The 21370-nt window shown below is 41.7% G+C and overlaps 2 protein-coding genes across 2 annotated transcripts in view; one reads left to right on the top strand and one right to left on the bottom strand.

Moving 5' to 3' along the window:
* LOC130908838 (zinc finger protein 850-like) overlaps positions 1-18633 on the bottom strand; it is a 44328-nt gene extending 25695 nt beyond the window's left edge. The window contains exon 1 of the mRNA XM_057824704.1: positions 18340-18633. The gene's annotated coding sequence lies outside the window, so the exon portion shown is untranslated. The remainder of the gene's footprint in view (positions 1-18339) is intronic.
* Positions 8991-11749, top strand: LOC130908839 (uncharacterized). The gene has a single exon (XM_057824705.1). It carries the CDS (start codon positions 9228-9230, stop codon positions 10104-10106), a length of 879 nt encoding a protein of 292 aa, XP_057680688.1. The 5' UTR covers positions 8991-9227; the 3' UTR covers positions 10107-11749.
* Positions 18634-21370: the final 2737 nt, after the last annotated feature.

The following is a 21370-nucleotide window of genomic DNA, read 5'->3' as shown; positions in this document are numbered from 1 at the left end:
GAATCGCGTGCTGCTGGATGTAGTAGGGCATGCTCGGGTTGGGGGTCCTGGCGCCGGGATTGGCGATGGGGCGGCGTAGGGTTGGTCGCCAACAGGCTTACATTCATAAGAGATTCACACGATTACTGGGTTCTAGATCAAAGAACTGATTTGTGTACACTCTACCCCTTTCAATCACTTAGCTTATTGACACCCCCACCCCCGTACCTCTCTTTCACTGGCCAATAGGCCCCCACATGGTGTAAACCGGAAATACATCTCGCTGACGATGGCACCAGCATATTCATAATTAGTCTAGATGTTCAATGTATTTCTTGTAGTTGTGTATGTGTTTCTTTTTTTCTCTCGTGTTTCTTTTCTTCTGTCCCCCCATAATCCCTTCCTGTTCGCTGCTTTGTCATAATAAAAAGGTATTTTGAATGATCACAATGGCAGTATGTCAGACTCTAAATGTGAAACATTAAAACTGTTCAGACTATCCGGGCAGTTAGACTTCCATTCTCTGTGTCAAACAGCTGAACAGGACAGGTTAGAAAAAAAAAAAAAAAAAAAAAAAAAAAAAAGGGCGCAATGATTGACAGGTCTTGCAGCTTTGATCTAGCCAGAGAAGCTTTGTAGCTCTACAACAAATGCCCAAAAGTGGAAATCTTCGTTTAGCTTGTTATACACTAGCGGTCCCATTGTGTGACAGGCTATTCTCAGCAGCGTGAGTGGAATTGAGTGGACTCACTCAATGAATAATTCAATAAAGACAAGGATTTTCTACGTTAATCTTGTTTAAAAATAATTTACTTTATGAAGGCCGCATGGTGGGACGGTAACATGTTTAAAGCAGTAATGTGAAGTAAGGTTGGCCAACCATGTTTTTGAATAATATCAATGGCTAAACAGTTATAAGCATAATTTCGTAATTTTTTTTAACGCAACCCTTCCAGATTCTTTGTTTAACCCATAGCAACGCCCTTGACAACGAAAATGCTTTTCTTCGGCAATCTTCGGAAATGACGTCACACCTAGAATTGGTAGGGAAGTCCGCCATAGAACAGTATTGTTTGTTGCATTGCTTCTCGGTAAGATGCCATGGCGGTGTGTGGCGATGTTTTGTTCTCACTCAAACGAAAAGTTGTATGAGTGGCCAAAAGATAGCAGGGCATGTAAATGGACATCTTTCGTTCACACGAAGCGAATTAATTTCATGCCATCATCGAGTAGTGTTCTCTGCTGCAAACACTTCGAAGATGCCTGCTTCCTTAACCGGTCTGCTTATGATCAAGGATTTGCCAAAAAAGTAAGTGTGATTTTTGGATAGATGACTGATGACTTTGTCAAAGCAGAGCTGCCAACTGTTGTGGAATGTACAGTAGAAGCTAGTGACGTTAGCCGAAAGCCAACTCGTGGCAATAGTAGTGGCATAGTTGTTGTTGTGTTCGCTAGTGTTACGTCCCAAGGACGGCTCGCGAAGGGCGTAACATAAAACGAGCCACACAATTTCACAAGTGGCACAAAATTTACACAACAATCAAACTCGCAATGAATATGTACAAAATGTAGATGAAGCGCGGCTTCAGAGTAAGCCCAGGCCAAAACAACAAACAAAAGTAATCTACACTTGAACCCCACTCGCTAACTAAACCCTGATCATGAAAAAGAACGAAGACAGCCACAAACCTAGCTTCTTTCGCTAAAAAAAACCCAGGAGAAAACGGGTTGAACAGAAATGGCGACTTACCCCTTCTTGCTTCAGTGCTCTTATTTACAGTGGTGAACAAAAACGATCCAATAACAAATAAACACAAAAGACCTCACCGAAAAAGCGGGAGTGTATCAGACTAGCGATCAAATGCAAACGAGCGTGAATGGCCAGCAAACAGCTGGCGAGGAGGACCGCGGCAGAATGCTGTCAAATGTGAGCGTTGACAGCTCAAGTCCCGCAGTGAATCATGGGAAATGTAGTCTTTGTAGATTACAAAGCACCACTGAAGTAGTACTTTGTAATCTGTTCGCTTGTGTGAAAAAACTACATTTCCTCACGCCATTAGACGCCACTTCCTGCCGATAGCCCCAGGAAGTAGTAGTAGTTGGTAGTAAGAGGCGAGGCGGAGATGAGCGAGAAGCAAAACTTCGTGGTCGAATGTGGCGGCAGTCCGCTATTATTTTGTTTTCTTATTGTTGCCACAACAAAGTGGAGAAAGCCATCAACGACTCATCTCCTTCTTTCCCCCCAACGTTTTTATATTATTATTTTACATGCACGAGAGCTGCAGGATCTGCCAAAATGAACATGCAGTCTGATTATTTTTTTTTTTAAACAATGTCATCAGATAGACAAAAACATAAAATTATGTGCAAATGCCTGCATCTTCACATCATGAAAATAATAACAGCCTATATTTTACCAATCTTGTAATCTCAATGGGTCTTGTCTCCATTCCACGTCAGGTAGTCTAGGCACATTGTTTGCATCCTGATTAGCGTCTGGCTAATACATGTTAGGTCTAGGCATGTGCCGGTATGAGATTTTGACGGTACGATAACCGTGAGCAAAAATACCGCGGTTTCACGGTATCACGGTATTGCAATTATAGCTCCAAAATTTTGAGATGTATGGGGTTTAAAAAAAAAAAAAAAAAAAAAAACTTTTCCAGTGAACAGTTTTTTTTTTCAGAACATATTTGCAAATTGGAACATGAATATAATGTGATGTGAAAATAAATAAATAAACAAAAAATAACATATTTTATATAAAATTAAAATAAATAGAACCTAGACTATACCCACAGCCACAGCTCAAGTTGCTCAATAATAGAGCAAGAACAAAATAACTGCTATAAAAAAGTAAAAACACTTCTAAATAAAATTAAAAATATATACTGCATGACTTTTTTTGAGGGGGAGAAGCTGAAGTCTCGCCATTTTCAGCCACTGTGTCAACTCTCTTCTACATGATGTCATGCCTTTGTGTTAAAAAGAACAAAGAATTCATAAGTTAATAAGTTAAAAATGTATGTTAGTTTTATAAGTTAGTTAAAATGTAAATATTGTTGAGGTTTCAAGGTTTCATCTAAAACAAAAAGTGAGGAGTGAGACCTCTTTTTGCAATTAGCGATCTTTGACGCGATCCTTTTTTTTTTTCTTCCCCCCCCCCTTCATTCAAGCTTGTTTCTCACTCAGCGGCTGTGAGACATAAAACGTCGACGAAGCTGCTCTCCCAGCTTAGCCTAGGCTAACATTCGTCTTTGTAAGTTTTAGTTTGTATATTGAATTTGAAAGGAAAATGTATGTTTTGTTTTTGGCGACCTTTTTCATGGTGCTACTGCTATCCTGTTGAACCTACTCACATGTGGAAAAATACAAATGTATAACGTTTTAAATGTATTCATTTGTATATTTCACCACGATTTGAGAGCTCAATAAATTGAAGAAAAGTACGCCTTGTGTTCCGAGGGTTTGTTTTTGGGTTTGCTGTCTGTTTAGCAGAATAGCGTCACTGACACTCACGGCAACAAACGGGAAGGGTGAGCGCTGCCGCACCAAGCCACTTCGGCTGCATTTTGGCACATGAAAAATAGCGAATACCGTACTAAGGTATGACAGAAAATTTTAGTGGTTTTGAAACCGCGACGTTTTCACACCACGGTAAACCGTGAAACCGGTAACCGGCACATGTCTAGTTAGGTCCAACATAAAATTCCAAGCTCCTCTTCTTCCTCCAACTCTTCAAAAACTTGGATCTCCTCCCTTGCGCTCGATCTATTGCTTATATCGCTGTTTGAATCATTGTTTGAAGGGCTTTGCATGGCGCGCTGCCATCGCTGTTCTCGGTGTGACGTATCACTTCCGGGTTCGTCCCCTTTCAGGCTCGAACTTCGGAAACGCGATTATTTTGTCAAATATACAACATATAAATTATTTTTTCATGCTTTATTTGTTGGACAATTTTTAATTACTTTAATTGTGACCCTATTTGGCATGCTATGAAATTACTTCACATTACAGCTTTAAAACTTTTGATTTAAAATAAAAACAATAAATAAAAACACTTTTTTTCAGTTTTATTTTTTTTAGATTCTCAAAGTCAGGTGAATTGGACTCGGGTGCAAAAATATGCGATCGGTACAGCTACATTATTACTACGAGTAGTCCACGGGTTCCGATGTACACAACTTATGTGATTTCGACTTTACGACGCCAGAGTCTTGTCTGCCATTTTGTCCCAAGTGTTTTTATTTTATCTATTTATTTATTTTTAATCATGTTGACTTTAGTTTTGTTATGCAAGCTTTTATTTTAGCGCCGGAAGCATTGACCAGGTACTACTTCCACACACGAGTAAGAGGGCATGTACACACGAAGAACAACCTATTTGCGCACACGCACACACGAGAATCTCTCCCACGGCGAAGTCGTAGAGCCGAGTGAGAGAGCGAGGGAAATGATTACAGCTGCAAGCCTGTGTGCACATTTGCTGCTTGTGACGCATCCATAGAAGCAACACGAGCAGCATTTTCCCATAAGAATACATTATAATTCCATTAATCGTTCCACAGCCCAAAAACCTACACTAAATCCTTAATAAATATTGCTGGCACTATTGCTAATAGCAATTACACAGAGCAAAACAAATAAATAATGAATAAAAATAAAGAAATAATAATAACACGATAATAGCGGTAATAATAACAATACAGTGGTACCTCGTCATACGATCGCTTCGACACAGGATCAATTCGACATTGACGTAAAATTAGACTTGCCATTTGTTTCTACATCTGACGACATGCTCGAACTAGGGCGACATGACCACGCCGTAGGGTGCACGTTGGATTTTCTTGCGAGAGAAATCAAAACAGGTTCCAAGAAGCTTCGTTCAGGTGGTGAAGGGAAAAAGGTGACGCTTACTTGGAGGGAGAACCCGACGCGCAATGAAGGTAAGGGCCTGCTCTCGGCAGCCGGCCGCGTTGGGTAGCCAGCCTGAAAGCCGCTGGGGAAGAAGCCCCAGTTCGCCCCGATCGGCGGCTGCGCCGGGGGCGAGGGGGCCCCCGTCTCCATGAACCGCGGCGCTTTCGCGCAATTTACAACTTGTGCAACACAACACGCCTACTGTTCGCTCCAGTTGACGGAAACAACAAAACATTAAAAGAAAGTAAAATAGAACCGCACTCTCTATCTCAGCCACGCAGTGCGTTCAGGTCCGGTAAAAAACGTCCGCCACATTAGAACCCGATTCGTTACATTATTACAGGAATTAATATTATTATTAATATTGAATTATTCCAGTTTTTATAAATAATTTATGTGTTTTGCTATGTGTAATTGCAATTTGTAATAGTATCAGCACTATTTATTAAGGATTTAGTTTAGGTTTTTGGGCTATGGAACGAATTAATGGAATTATAATGTATTCTTATGGGAAAATCCTGCTCGACATACGACCATTTCGACTTACAAACAAGGTCCTGGAACTAATTAACTTCGTATGTAGAGTAGAGCTGAAACGAATACTCGAGCAACTCGAGTAACTCGAGTTTAAAAATTGATCAGAGTAATTTTATTCACCTCGAGTAATCGTTTATTTTGACAGCTCTAAGCATCACGTTTTGCTCGGACTACTTTTAATGCGGGACAACGCGCTGATGTCACGTGCGTAGAGGAAGAAGCAAAAAAAAAAAAAAAAACTTACTGCAGCCGACAGCCGCTACAAACGACGCCGACGTTGCTAAATACTAGCCCGCACGATGCCTCGTTGGTAGCAGGTAGCGTCTGATGAGTCTCATAGAGATCACATGTATGTTGAACTAGATGCACATTGACAGAATCGGCCGCGTCTGGGCAGCGTTGGTAAACAGCCGCCATTTTAAAGTGTATGTCAACACCTGGGGAAATGCTAATATTCCATCATTTATCCATAAACGAATGCCTTTTGGATTCATATCATGTCACTTCGTGTAATTACACACATTGCAACACCAAGAAAATGAGAGAAATTTGGGTCAATTTCAAGCTAAAAAGACCCGCCCCCGAGATCCCGGAAATCTGGCAGATTGTGGGCGTGACATCAAAACAAGGAAACAACCGGCTCAGTGCTTTAGTACTGAATGGCGGCGATGATGGCGGACAATTACGTTTCTAGTTGCAGCGACGAATCCGACATAACGAACATTCTTCTAATGGTGACGAGGAGAGTTATGAACCTTTCTTTGGTGTTTTGGGTTATCAATTTGAGCCCAAACGAAAGCCAATGCAGCCTAATGAAAGGATCATTGAGGGGAGCAATCACACTGATGAAACCCCGACAACAGTTCGTGTGGGAAACACCAAATGGTATGTTTTGCATTTCTTTTTGTGAAGCTGATACACCATGACCGCAAAATAAAGTAATGTATAGAATAATTATCATTTAATATGCTATCATCGGTTTCGCTCTGCCAACCGACACAAATATGAATGGGATTAGAGAAGGGGTCCCCGGTGTGATTTGGGTCTTTTTTTCACGGACCGGTGTCCCTCTTTTATATTCAGTTGGACTGTCAATGTTATCCAATGGTGCTAAAAAACTATTTACATCACAAACATACATCTGCAACACGGAAATGGCGTAAATTAACGCTTAACGACACGGCGAAGTCGTTAAGTGAGAGGGCTACATGCAGTTGTTGTGTGCGCCAAACATGGCAAACGTAAGTTAATACTCCTTTCTTTAAAGAAAGTTTGTAGTGTGTACTTAGGAATCGCTGCATTCGCGGTCCTTTTTAACGTTACGCGCATGCCAACTTTGTCAGAACACCGGCAATGTGCGGCAGAAAAATACAGCAAATATAAAATAGCATTTGTTTTTAGCCCCGTCGTGTTAAGTGCAGGGAAAAAATACAACTCACCCGCTGAATCAGTGGGAGGGCTGAGTTTGTTTCGTTGAGACGAGATGGGAGAGTGAGAGAAGCTAGCATCAAGCTAGCGATGTTGGAAATTGTAGCACAGTTTTCAGCGCGCTCCAAGCGATGTCGGGATATTCCGAAATGACTTTAATCCAGAACTTCGGTAGAGTTGTTGTCTCAAATGTACGTTTAAGTCGCCGTGATTTGCGATCTCTACAAGCTGATATTCCTGTTCCACAGATATGCCCGAATCACTCGATTTATTCACATACGGGTCACGAATTCACTCGTTCGCAGTTCGTGGGTCTTTAGTGATTGGGAAGTAGCATAAAGTTTGTTTTCTTTGAGGTTGTAGGCACATCTTCTGGCTCGTCAGGTTCCTGTTTCCCTGTAAAATTGCAAAATTAGCCCTCTTAGCACTGACGAACTTTACTCATTGTCTGCGTAGTCCAGCTCTTTTTCTCACGTTCGGGAACTCATGGGTACTACAGTGCGACAAATGGCTATTTGTAAACCACATAGCATGACAGGTTTGAACCATTTTAGCGATTTTATGATAAAACACGAGCGCAGCTCTCTCGTCGATAAACAACGATGGCACCTGCCTCGACCTTTTGTTTCCTTGTTATGACGTCTCCGCCCCATTCGGCTGTTTCCGGAACACTTTCGGAAATGTTCGTCATTTTCGATCTATTTTCGATAATTGCTCATTAATGTGACTGATTTTTTGTTAACTTTATCAATATTTGTTATCTTGGCACATAACGGTTCTATTGATGTCTCACACCCCCTTTGCGTTTTCATACCCTTTAAAGCAGTAGAGCGCTAAGCGCTAATAAAGAGCGCTAAAGCGCTAATAAATAAGATTAACGTTACTGTGACTAGCTCACGTAACGTTAGCCCTGCGGAGGGCTAGGTTTCTATCAATTATGACCAATTTCGATGCGTGGCTAAACGTGTCTTACATACAGGCTTTAACATACCATAGCATTGTGGAGTGATGAGGATGTAAAATAAAAACTCAGTAATGCTAACTATCAATTTTAGCTCAGTAGTCATTGCTGGATAAAACACCAAGTAGCACTAGTCCCTAATGTGCTCCAATACAGCCTGTATCATACATTTATTTTGAACACTGCAAAAACTCAAAATCCTATCAGGACTTACAGTTTAGACTAACTTAAAACTTAACTAGAACTTAAAAATGGCTTGACACAAATAGAAATTCAATTGAAACACGTGGGAAAAAATCCTAACTTTTAAGTGATGTGTGTTATCAAGCGTAAAGGCATTTTTAGGTGTATATATATATATATATATATATATATATATATGTATATATATATTTTAATAAGATCTAAAGGTTTTTTGAGTGAAAGTACTGAATTAGTCTTTTTTTTAATTCTAGTTACATCTGAGATGCAATTGTTGGCTGTTTTCAACAATATACATCGAAAATAAAGACATTGATTGACTGACAATGGTTCAAGATTAGATGAAATGTCTTGTTTTCTCATGTATATTTATAATTGCGCTTCACCTAAAGATTTATTAGTTTTATCCGATTACTCGATTAATCGATAGAATTTTCAGTCGATTACTCGATTACTAAAATATTCGATAGCTGCAGCCCTAATGTAGAGGTACCACTGTACCAGTAATAATGTAACGAATTGGGGTTTGATGTGGTGAATGTGTTTGCGTGGTGTACCTGAACACATCACGTAGCTGACTTGACAGAGTGAGATAGGACTTTTTCCTTTCACTTTGTTTACTTTGTTCAGCTGCGGCGGACAGTAGGCGTGTTGTGTTGCTCAATTGTTGGTATAAATGATTAGAAACCTGACAAAGCTAACGATTTCTTTGGCGAAACCCAATAATAATTGTCACCTTAACTCATAAAGACTGGCAAAATGAGGTCGGAACAGGACTGTCGAGAGTAGACATTCTATGGCCGTATTGTCGAGCCAGTTCACAGATAGAAAAATATGAGTGTGGTATGCCTATCATTTCCATCTTCATTTCAATGGTAAGCATCAGCTTTTTCTTTTTTCACCACCTGCACCAACATTCTTGAAACCCATGTTGACTTTTCTCACAAGACAGAGATTGGTTTCCTGTGACGTCACATCCGGTGAGTGTATCGTTTGTTTGTTAGCGCTGCTACTAGTCGCTAATCTCCTAGTGCTCCTCAATTTGTTTTATCCAACGGACACATCGGAGAATCGATCCTAGGCTAGTTCGGCTCTCCTAGTGCTCCTTATTTTGTTTTATCCCACGATCGGACAGATCGTGGATTAAAACTACTCTCCTCTCCTCTTTAGCTCTATCTTGCTAGCCTAGCTTATCCGAGCTATGGCTAGCCCTCTGCCTTCGTCCTCCCGTCTTTTCTGCTCAGTGTGCTGTATGTATAGCGAGCACCCTGGCTCCTTCGTCGAGGATAGTAGTAGCTGTAGGAAGTGTAGCTTAGTCTCAGGGTTGGAGACCAGGGTTTCTGAGCTAGAAGCACGGCTCTGCACTCTAGAGACGAAAGCTAGTCCTAGCTATAGCCAGGTAGTGGCAGGTCGTGCTTGCAGTAGTAGGATTGCTAGCGCAGTTAGCCCCCCAGCGAGCCCCGTGCAGCCGGGGGAAATTAAGGAGGGATTTGTGACTGTACGGGGGAAGCGCAGTGGTAAACGCACAACCTTAGTGCACCAGCAGCTTCACGTCAGCAGTAGGTTTGCCCCCCTCAGCGACACACCGGCTGAACCAGACACTCTCGTAATTGGAAGCTCCATAGTTAGAGACGTGAAGCACCCAGCGGTGTCTGTCAGGTGTTACCCAGGGGCCAGAGTCGGTGACATCGAAGGAAACCTCAGACTCTTAAAGCAGAGTAGGAAGAGGTTCCGCCGTATCGTGATTCACGCAGGCGGTAACGACGCCCGGCGGAGACAGTCTGAGGTGCTTAAATTAAACGTAGCCTCGGTGTGTGAACTTGCTAAGTCGATGGCGGACACCGTAGTTTTCTCTGGTCCTCTGCCTAATTTGGTCAATGATGAGATGTACTCTAGATTCTCATCATTTAACCGCTGGTTGTCTAGATGGTGCCCAGAAAACGATATAGTCTTTGTTGATAACTGGCACGCGTTTTGGGGCAAGCCCGGGCTCATGCGCCGAGACGGCATTCATCCGACTTGGGACGGTGCTGCTCTCTTAACTCGAAATTTGGCCGCCAAACTAAGTCTCCCAAAGTGACACTTGAGAGTGGGGGCCCGGGCGCAGTGTTGTAGTGTAAAACATAACACTGTTAGTAGTGACCACTCGCCTCTTTCCGAGCTGTCACAAATCCAAAATTCAGGACAGAAGATAGAGACTGTGTCCGTGCCTCGTATAGTGAACAGGGGAAAACCGAGTACTATAGGAACGAGACCAAAGAATTTAATACATATAGCCCCTGATAGCAGTGAAAATAAATTAGCTCTTAATAAATATATAAGATGCGGATTATTAAACATCAGGTCAATCTCGCCCAAATCTCTGTTAGTTAATGACTTAATTGGGGATTACAATATTCATATTTTGGCCCTGACTGAAACTTGGCTTCAGCAGGATGACTTTGTTAGACTTAATGAATCCACACCCCCAAGTCACGTGAATTTTCACACAGCTAGAAGCACGGGCCGTGGAGGGGGGGTGGCAGTAATATCACACTCTTGTTTAGGTATGAGCCCAAAAAGTAAAGCTAATTACATTTATAACTCCTTTGAAAGTCTAGCACTATCAATTATAGACGCTAACTGGAAGAACCAAAAACCAGTTCTGTTCATAGTGGTTTACCGTCCCCCTGGTCCCTACTCACAGTTTTTGTTAGATTTCTCTGACTTTTTATCTAGTATTTTGCTAAGCTGGGATAGAATTATAATTGTAGGGGATTTTAATATACATGTTGACGATGAAGGTGACTCCCTTGGTAAGGCCTTTAATGACCTACTAGATGGGACTGGCTTCATTCAAAATGTAAATAAACCAACTCATAGTCACAAGCACACCCTGGACTTGATTTTAACCTACGGTACTGAGATTAGTGATCTTAGTGTCCATCCCCACAACCCTGTACTGTCTGATCATTTTCTAATTACCTTTCGGTTTGTGCTTCAAGATAATCCACCACCAGTGATTAGAACTCAGATGAAAAGGACATTAGGTGATCACTCTGTTTCAGAGTATAAACAGATAATTCAGCCTATATTTGCCTCCATGTCATCTAATTATGAAGGAGTGATGTCCGGCCTTGCTGTTAATGACGAGTTTGTTGATCGTGTTCTGTTTACGTTTCGTACCACCCTAGATGTCGTCGCTCCCTCCAAATTAAAGTTTGTCAAGCCGAGACGAGCATCTCCCTGGTATAATGCTGAAACACGCTCTCTTAAACAATCGACACGTAAATTAGAAAGACTTTGGCGCCGTTCCAACACAGAGCACACCCTCTCTGCTTGGAAACACAGCTTAGTGACATATAAGCAGGCCTTGCGCACGGCTAAAACCAGATATTACTCATCCTTAATAGAGGAAAACAAAAATAATCCTAGGTTTCTGTTCAGCACTGTAGCAAGGCTGACAAACAGTCACACCTCAATAGAACCTTATATCCCAACCACCCTTAGCTGTGATGACTTCCTAAAATTTTTTAACAATAAAATCGCAACTATTAGAAATAAAATAAATGAATCACTTCCAATTATTAGGTCTGATAAAGTGCAGACAAAGAATTCGGAATCTCCTATAAACCCCTCTAAAATATTAAATAACTTTACCACTGTAGACCAAATTGATGTAACTTCAATTATAATGTCCTCCAAACCATCAACGTGCCTCCTTGACCCAATCCCAACCAAACTTTTTAAAGAGACCCTGCCTCTAACTATTGACACTATCTTAAATATAATAAATACCTCATTAGTTACTGGCTACGTGCCGCAGTCCTTTAAATATGCAGTTATTAAACCGCTCTTGAAAAAACCTACTCTTGATCCTGATATTCTGGCCAATTATAGACCTATTTCTAACTTACCATTTCTCTCCAAAGTCCTTGAAAGAGTGGTAATTAAACAGCTCTGTCAGCACCTACAGGACAATAGTTTATTTGAACAGTTCCAGTCTGGCTTTCGAGCTCATCATAGCACTGAAACCGCATTAGTTAAAGTAACTAATGACTTGTTACTTGCCGCTGACGTTGGATTAGTCTCGATCCTGGTTCTGCTGGACCTGAGCGCAGCCTTTGACACAATCGACCATAATATCTTATTGCAGAGATTAGAATGTGACATAGGCATTAGAGGAGCAGCCCTCTGCTGGTTTAAATCATATTTATCTAATAGGTACCAGTTTGTCAATGTAAACCAGCAATCATCATCGTACTCTAGAGTTAGTTATGGTGTGCCGCAAGGATCTGTCCTCGGGCCCATCTTGTTTACGCTGTATATGCTTCCTCTAGGTAACATCATCAGAAAACATAGCATTAACTTTCATTGTTACGCTGACGACACACAACTGTATTTATCAATTAAACCTGAGCAGGTCAGGCAAGTAGAAAAACTAAGCGCCTGCGTCCGAGATATAAATACCTGGATGAGCACTAACTATCTTCTACTTAACCCTGAAAAGACAGAAGTCCTTATAATAGGCTCGAAAAGTGTTAGAGACTCTTTATCTGCCCAGATAGTCACTCTGGACAATGTAAGTGTAGCCTCCAGCGCCACAGTTAAAAACCTAGGAATTTTATTTGACCCTGACTTATCGTTTAAAGCACACATTAAACAAACCTGTAGAACGGCTTTCTTTCACCTGCGCAACATCGCCAAAATTAGAAATATTTTATCTAAAAGCGATGCAGAAAAATTAATTCACGCGTTCGTTACATCGAGATTGGATTACTGTAACTCCCTACTTGCAGCTTGTCCTAAAAGCTCTCTAAAAGGTCTTCAGCTAGTCCAAAACGCAGCAGCAAGACTTTTAACAGGAACCAATAGAAGAGAGCACATCACCCCTGTGCTCCAGGCACTTCACTGGCTTCCAGTCGAGTTTAGAATTAAATTTAAAATACTCCTTCTTACATTTAAGACCATTAATGGGTTGGGGCCATCTTATCTCACCGATGCTCTGGTTCCATACCGCCCCAACAGAACACTCCGATCTCAGAATGCAGGTCTACTGGTAGTTCCCAGGGTTCATAAAAGTACTGTCGGAGCTAGAGCCTTTAGCCACCAAGCCCCTGTTTTATGGAATCAGCTTCCAGCTAGTATTAAAGAAGCCGAGACAGTTTGCACATTTAAGATTAGATTAAAAACGTTCCTATTCGACAAAGCTTATAGTTAGGCTAGTTGAAGTCGGAATAGACTCACAGTTTAAGTTGCACTAGAAGCTATAATGCTGGGGGGCAGTACAGCCGCTGAGTTCTATCTCCTTTTCTTACTCTACCTACCACTTGTCTTACTTTATTTCTATTTTCCAATGTTAATATCTAGTTGTCTAGTCTCTTCATCACTAGTCACCCGGTGTCCCCTTTCCCCCCTCCCCTCTGGGGAGGGGCTATTTTTCAGCTGCAGCCTCCTGACTGTCCGGACCCCTGGCTGGATAGACGTCCTCGCTGCTACCCCCGTCTCATCTGACTAGAGGGACCTCTTCTTGCTCCTTTACTCCACTGTATTTTTACGGACTATAATTTCGCTTGCTAATTTCCATTAGCCGTTCTGGGGTTCCTGTCTATCCGTCCTGGGAGTGGATCTCTCCTGACTGTGGTACTCCCCAAGGTTTCTCATTTTTCTCCCAATTGACTCTGGAGTTTTTGGAGTTTTTCCTTGCCGGCATGGAGGGTCTTAAGGATAGGGGATACCCAGGACTTGAACTGTATCTATTCATCTTTGTTGCTTCATTTCTAATTGTGTATCATATTGCCTCTGTAAAGTCCTTTGAGACCTCTGTTGTGATTGAGGGCTATACAAATAAAATTGAATTGAATTGAATTGAAGACAATCCGCCGTGCGTCCGTCTTACGGGAAAAGAAAATAACTGCGTCGCTGTCATAAATTGTCTTATTTCGAGCATATCGTCGGATGTAGAAATGGCCAGTCAAATTTTCGGATTGTCGGATGTCGAAAAGATCGTGTGTAGGAGCGATCGTATGTCGAGGTACCACTGCACTTGTATAGACCCTACCCATGTGACGTCACAGCTCCGCTCTCCTGAATGGTACCGCCCACTTGTCCGTCAAAACATAGTGTTAACCTGTTACGGCTACGTACATTTCTCCTATTTACGGCGTGTTTTTCTGCTCCTTAACATTAATAATCAAAATGGTGAAGGCGTGTGTGGCTGTTGGTTGCACTAACAGAGAAGATGGAAGGAGAGACTTGAAGTTTTACCGTATTCCGAGGGATCCAAAGAGGAGAGCGAAATGGACGGCTGCAATTCGACGTGAAAACTGGGCACCAAAAAAATCACCACAGACTATGTAGTAGTCATTTTATATCCGGTAAGATGCATTTAAGATATACTTAGGGGGTTTTGGGCTGACAAATAACCACAATTAAGATCATTGCGAGGCTAATCGCCGACAACATACGACGTAGTACGACATAGTTTCAAATTCAAGATGTTTGTGACTTCCCTTTCTTCCACCATCGTTATTTTTTGAATAATATTTAGTTGGTACCAAGTGAAAGAAACTGGCCTCGTCTACGGGGCTGACAAATAACCACAATTAAGATCATTGCGAGGCTAATCGCCGACAACATACGACGTAGTACGACATAGTTTCAAATTCAAGATGTTTGTGACTTCCCTTTCTTCCACCATCGTTATTTTTTGAATAATATTTAGCTGGTACCAAGTGAAAGAAACTGGCCTCGTCTACGGGGCTGACAAATAACCACAATTAAGAGCATTGCTAGGCTAATCGCCAACAACATACACGTATGTATGTCGTGAGAGTGCTATCGCTAAACCATATAAACATTAAAAGCCCTAGCTCCATTGACAAATGACATGAAATACATTAGACTTGACAGTGGATGTTAGCAAGAACAAAAGATTTTGAATTGAAAATTTCGTAACTCACCTTCCGAGCACAAGATTCCTGCCGAATTTTCGTGTACGAGGACCTGTTTCACCCAACCAGCAACGAAGTATTTATAAGCCTCCAAGCTCTTAAAGTTTTTCAAACTTTCGTGAGAATAGGCTGATTTTGTGTGGACAAGATAGTTGTAAATATCAGGGTCAGGCAGAGACGGCGAAGGCAGCCGGTCAAAAATCATCGATTTAGGCATCAAATATGGATCTGGCGACTGTATAGAACGAAGCTTTTCCACATAACGCCTTTTATGCAACAGATCCAGTGAGTTTGCGGCATCAGAAAGCACCAGGTCTTCCATGAAATGCATTTTAAATTCCGCCATCAATTGAAAACAATGCTAATACAGAGTCAAAATGACGGACAAGTGGGCGGAACCATACAGCGAGCACGTGGTTTTATGACGTTGGTGGGTAGGCTCTATAGCCCATTTATCTACATTGTTCCAACGCGCAAAGCACTTTACATTGGCACACATTTAGCCACACACACACACACACACATTCACACAGCAATAGTGCTGCTGCCATGCAAGGCGCTGCCAACCCATTTGGGGCAAATTAGGGTTCAGTGCCTTGCTCGAGGGCAGTTCGACAGTGGGTAGATGTAGCCGGGAATCGAACCGCTGACCCTTCGGTCCCAGGACAATTCGAGCTACCAACTGCGCCATGGCCGCCCCATTATGAAATGTGGTCAAATTCTTGGGTCCAGTTGATGTGATAGTTTTTGATGATGTGCGGACGCTAACTGATATATGCTAATCGTTTGTGTGGATTGTTATTGCTGTACCAGCAGCTAGCTAATGCTAATTTGAATTGCTGTCATTGAAGACGAAACATTTAATTTTATTTATTTTAGTTTCATTCTGCAAGTGTTGATGTCAAAGTCAGCAAACCACACGGACGTCTCACAGTAATTTCAGAGATTAGCTCTCTGTCTAGCTAGGACTAGGCTCCTCTTGGCTAGGACAGTACAATGACGTCTAATTCATGTTTTTGAAAAGTTATTTTGAGATTTAGAGTGTATCTGGGGTTACTTATAGGCTTACTTACGACTTAGGTGGAAATTCGTGTAACGTCGCCAGCGAAGGAACGGAACTCGTCAATAAACCGGTGACTACCAGTATTATTATTATGGCATTCCTTCAAATGCAAGAAAGAATCATTATTCTAGCTTCAGCATCCTAGCGAATGCTGCCCATTGTTTTTCGTAGTTGTACAATTTGTCTGTTTTGCAGAAAATTGCTACAGTGTTATATGTTCTACGACTAAATTTAGCCATTGGTTCATGTTATTTTAATTTTCAAATTTAGCAATATTGTGTATTTTTTAAGGTACCGTTAAAGTCGCCAGAAGCAGATGGACTGATTACATGAGATATTAACAGCATTCAGATCGCCAAGCAGACAAATATTTCATTCATTCATTCATTCATTTTCCATGCCGCTTTTCCTCACGAGGGTCGCGGAGGTGCTGGAGCCTATCCCAGCTAACTACGGGCAGTAGGCAGGGGACACCCTGAACTGGTTGCCAGCCAATCGCAGGGCACAAGGAGACATACAACCATTCACGCACACACTCATACCTACGGACAATTTAGAGTGTTCAATGCATGTTTTTGGGATGTGGGAGGAAACCGGAGTTCCCGGAGGAAACCCACGCAGGCACGGGGGAGAACATGCAAACTCCAGGCCGAAGCCCGGGATTGAACCCTTGATCTCAGAACTGTGAGGCAGACGTTCTAACCACTCAGCCACCGTGCCGCCACAAATATTTCAAGACAATGGAATCCTGCAATGGCGTACCGCACGCAGGCTATTTTTAGACCGTGACGTCGCATCGTAAAGCGGAAGTAAAGCCGAAGTGGGACATTATAGACCCGCCCTCACGTAGACACAGCGTAATTTGTGCTACTTTTCTCTGGTAATCTTTAAAAAACGAACATGGCGATCACGCATTGCTTTTTTGGAACTTGTAGAAACGACTCTAGACATTACGACACATGAAGGATGTTTTTATTCATACGTTTTCGGAAATCAAAAACTCGGGAGGAAAAAATGTGAAGACCGAATCAACTTGCGGGGACTTTAACACCAGCTCGGTGAATCCATTCGCATTTCATATGCAGTAAACATTACGTTGGGTTGGCATGGTCTTTCAGAGGACAAAGAGGTAAGCCATTTTTAATATTTTTAACTTATTTTTTTAGCGTAACGTTGTGCCGTACTGCTTCTGTCTGACAATGACTTACCTGAAAGAATTACAATGGTATCTGACTGCCACTGTTACCGTTTCTGTAATATATATATATAAAAAACTTTAGTAAGGGGGAAGTGTAAATAAATTATAGAATTAAGATGTGTTATCAATGAAAAAAATTAAAAGTGTTCGTTGGCTGTCACTGAGTAGCATTTGCGATTGCTACACAAAGCGAACTAAATTACCACCAAGAACGGTAAGAGACGTAGGACAACCAGAGGATATATAAGAAAGACAGGGCTGATGGTAAAGGATAGCTTGTTGGAACAGGAGAATGTCATTGTCAGTCGCGTCGATAAAAAAGCTAACGCTATGCTTAGGTCGGCTCGTTGTTTTCGTCTTTTTCAGCCTTCGACACTAAAGCAATCTCTTTAACTGAACATTTTTATGTTCTTCCACATCTTTGCCAGTCAATTTGGCACCAGGCACATCATTTTCGGAGAGAATTGTTAGGTTTAGCTCTGTAAACATCTCCTTCGTACACGATTTCCATTCACTTTCTATTAGGGACAAACGGTAGCTTGTCCCTACTTAGCAACAGTAGCTAATGTCATGAATATGAATGAACGGAAGTGACGTGTGCTTGCGGTACGCCATTGACAAAGTATGAGAGTTTCTTCGTTCCCTGCTGCCAGAACTGTTGTACAGGTTCACACTGCCAAATAGCATACAAATATGTATCTGGAAGATTCTCCTGACAGTTTGTGCATCCATTGGATTAGGGAAAATCCCATTTTGTACAAAAAAAGTTTTATGCCATCTATGCAGTCTTTGAATTTGGATAAATTGTAGATTGCTATTCTTAGTCGTAAATGTATTTTGACAGATTTGTGGCCAGCAACTATTATTGGACATGACTGAAAGGTCGTTTCTTCATCTATCGATTGGTAAATATGTAGAACTGTTTCGTGAGAATAATTTAATTCAAGTGCTTTACATCACATTAAATGAGTAAGACACGATCAAGAAGAAAAACAGTAAAGATGGAATAAAACCCAGAAATGGGGGGGCTGCGTGACAGCACTAGTCACACATTTTGTGTCTGTAAACATACGAATTGTAATGAAGGGCATTTGCGAGACAATTGAGTCAACTTACTCACCTGACATTTTGGAACTTGATGTTTGCTTGATCGGCGACGTGTCGATCCCAAGTGCGTTGTTTGTTCTCTTTGTTAGCGGCTAAACTAGGCTAGGCTAACCGAAGCGAGCCTCGAAGTTTCAACGTGCACCCAAAAGACTCAACGCAGAAGCGAGATTGAACGGATTTTTGGCGTGTCCGAAAATTTCCGCCACCTTTCGATCGATTACGTCAAGTCGTGGGGCTGAAAAGTTGATTGTCTTCTTCCAAGCACTACTTTTCCAAAGTAAGCAATCGGGCGGCAACTCCCCCATCCATTCACATCCTCTACGTCATGACGCGAACGTACACGACAGGACACTTTTTTTTTTTTTTTTTTTGCGTAGCTTTCATCGTCCAACGTTAAACTGGAACCGGAAGCGTATTGCATTCACTTGAAAAAAAAAAAAAAATGGGAGTCTGTTTTTTGAATCAATTTTTTTTCAACCCTCCGTTTTTCTAATTAATTTATTTATGGGTTTGTTTTTTGAATTAATTTTTTTCCCTCAACATCGTTTTTCTAATTAATTTATTTTTGGGTTTGTTTTTTGAATTAATTTTTTTTCCCAACTTTGTTTTTCAAAATAATTTATTTTTGGGGTTGTTTTTTGAATTAATTTGTTTTTTTCCAACCTTGTTTTTCAAAATAATTTATTTTCGGGTTTGTTTTTTGAATTAATTTTTTTTTCAACTTTGTTTTTCAAAATAATTTATTTTTGGGTTTGTTTTTTGAATTTTTTACAACCAACTTCGTTTTTCAAAGTAATTTATTTTTGCGTTTGTTTTTTGAATTTTTTTTTTTTTTCCCTGAGCTTGGCTACCGAGGAAAAAATATTTATTCAAAATTCAAGCACTTGGAAGTCTCGCGCGAACTGCATCCTGCAAGTCCAATACTGGAAGACACGTCTCGCGACACCTTCAAGCGGCCGTTTTTCAAATAAATATTTTTTCCTGAGCTTGCAAATGCTAATGCTAAAAAAAAATTTATTCAAAATTCAAGCACTCGTGAGTTATCGAGGTACTTGGAAGTCTCGCGCGAACTGCGTTCTGCAAGTTGAAGTTCAAGATTGGAGGACAATGGAACATCTCTCGCGGACACCCCAAACTACTTATGACGGTCGCACTACTGGCTCAATTAAGGTAAGATATCGATATGAGTTATTCTTATTCGGTTCTAGTTGTAACGTAACCAGCTAGGAGATGCAATTGGATGGAAACTGCTCAAAGCGTCCCCGTTTTTTTAGAACATCAAACTTCTTCTGTCCGAGTAACATAACCGAATGCTTACTAGTGTTGTATCGGTCGCGAACGATTCGTTCTTTTTGAACGAATTGTTTGGGTGAACGAGACCGAACTAATCACCATCTGCACTGATTCGTTCTATGAAGTTGGTGCTTGTTCACTGCGTGGGAGGGCGTTGAGCAAGCGGCAGCGTCTTCTGACATCGCACACGACCAATCAGACGCCAGCCTCATCGCGGGCAGGGGAGGGACCGGAAACAGAATCAGGGCGTATGTCACTCACTTCCACGTGTGGCCAATAAGCAGCCAGCGTGCAGGCAAGGGGGCAAGACTGAGTTTTGTCACTTCCCGTTCAGTGATTCGGTCCTCCGGTTCCTGACCTAGCTTGCTGCTAACGTGACTTTCCAGTAATGACTATGCGGTGAACGAATCAAAAAATGAAAGGAAAGGACTTTGTCACATATTTGTTAACGTGGAGCCTATCAAATGCAGCTCAAAAAGACAAAAACACCACACAAATCTAGCGAGCATGGTTTAGTGTACTACTTTTCTCAACAGACTCGGGACTACCTATTACGACATACTATCAAATTTACAGTAATTTAAAACACGGGTAGCTACGAGGCAAGCAAAAGCTGAGCTGCGGTCGCGTGACAGCAATGAAGGGGGCAAAGAACTGTCACTATATGGAGGCTTCATGGCAGCGATATTTACCTCATATGTGCACAGAAAAAAAGAATAGTATGATCACCATAATACTGATTTGCAATGAAACGGTATATACATGTCCATTTTTTCCAAGTGTTTTATTTTTTTCCCCCCGTGTCAGGTGTTGGTCGGTTTGACAAATTATGTCAATCCGTCCATCATGTGCTACTCAAGCGCCCCACAACAACGCACATGGACACGGGAGATGTCGCAATATGTCTACATTTTTCTTAACAGACTAATGAGAGTAGAAAGGCGATATCGTAAAGAGCAAACAATTATTTCTCGTCAGCATTTGACGATCTGAGATGCGGGGACGACAGTAGTGTTGTATCGGTCGCGAACGATTCGTTCTTTTTGAACGAATTGTTTGGGTGAACGAGACCGAACTAATCACCATCTGCACTGATTCGTTCTATGAAGTTGGTGGCGCTTGTTCGCTGCGTGGGAGGGCGTTGAGCAAGCGGCAGCGTCTTCTGACATCGCACACGACCAATCAGACGCCAGCCTCATCGCGGGCAGGGGAGGGAGCGGAAACAGAATCATGGCGTATGTCACTCATTTCCACGTGTGGCCAATAAGCAGCCAGCGTGCAGGCAGGGGGGAAAGACTGAGTTTTGTCACTTCCCGTTCAGTGATTCGGTCCTCCGGTTCCTGACCTAGCTTGCTGCTAACTTGACTTTCCAGTAATGACTATGCGGTGAACGAGTCATAAAATGAAAGGAAACGACTTTGTCACATATTTGTTAACGTGGAGCCTATCAAATGCTGCTCAAAAAGACAAAAACACCACACAAATCTAGCGAGCATGGTTTAGTGTTCTACTTTTCTCAACAGACTCGGGACTGTGCCTATGACGATATACTATCAAATTTACAGTAATTTAAAACACGCGCAGCTACGAGGCAAGCAAAACCTGAGCTGCGGTCGCGTGACGGCAGTGAAGCGTGCAGAGAACTGTCACTATATGGAGGCTTCATGGCAGCGATATGTACCTCATATGTGCACAGAAAAAAAATAATATTTAGTATGATCACCATAATACTGATTTGCAATGAAACTGTA

The sequence above is a fragment of the Corythoichthys intestinalis genome, chromosome 20 (assembly GCF_030265065.1).
Source record: "Corythoichthys intestinalis isolate RoL2023-P3 chromosome 20, ASM3026506v1, whole genome shotgun sequence".
Taxonomy (NCBI): domain Eukaryota; kingdom Metazoa; phylum Chordata; class Actinopteri; order Syngnathiformes; family Syngnathidae; genus Corythoichthys; species Corythoichthys intestinalis.
The sequence above is the reverse complement of the archived record's forward strand: the minus strand, read 5'-3'. Positions and strand labels throughout refer to the sequence as shown.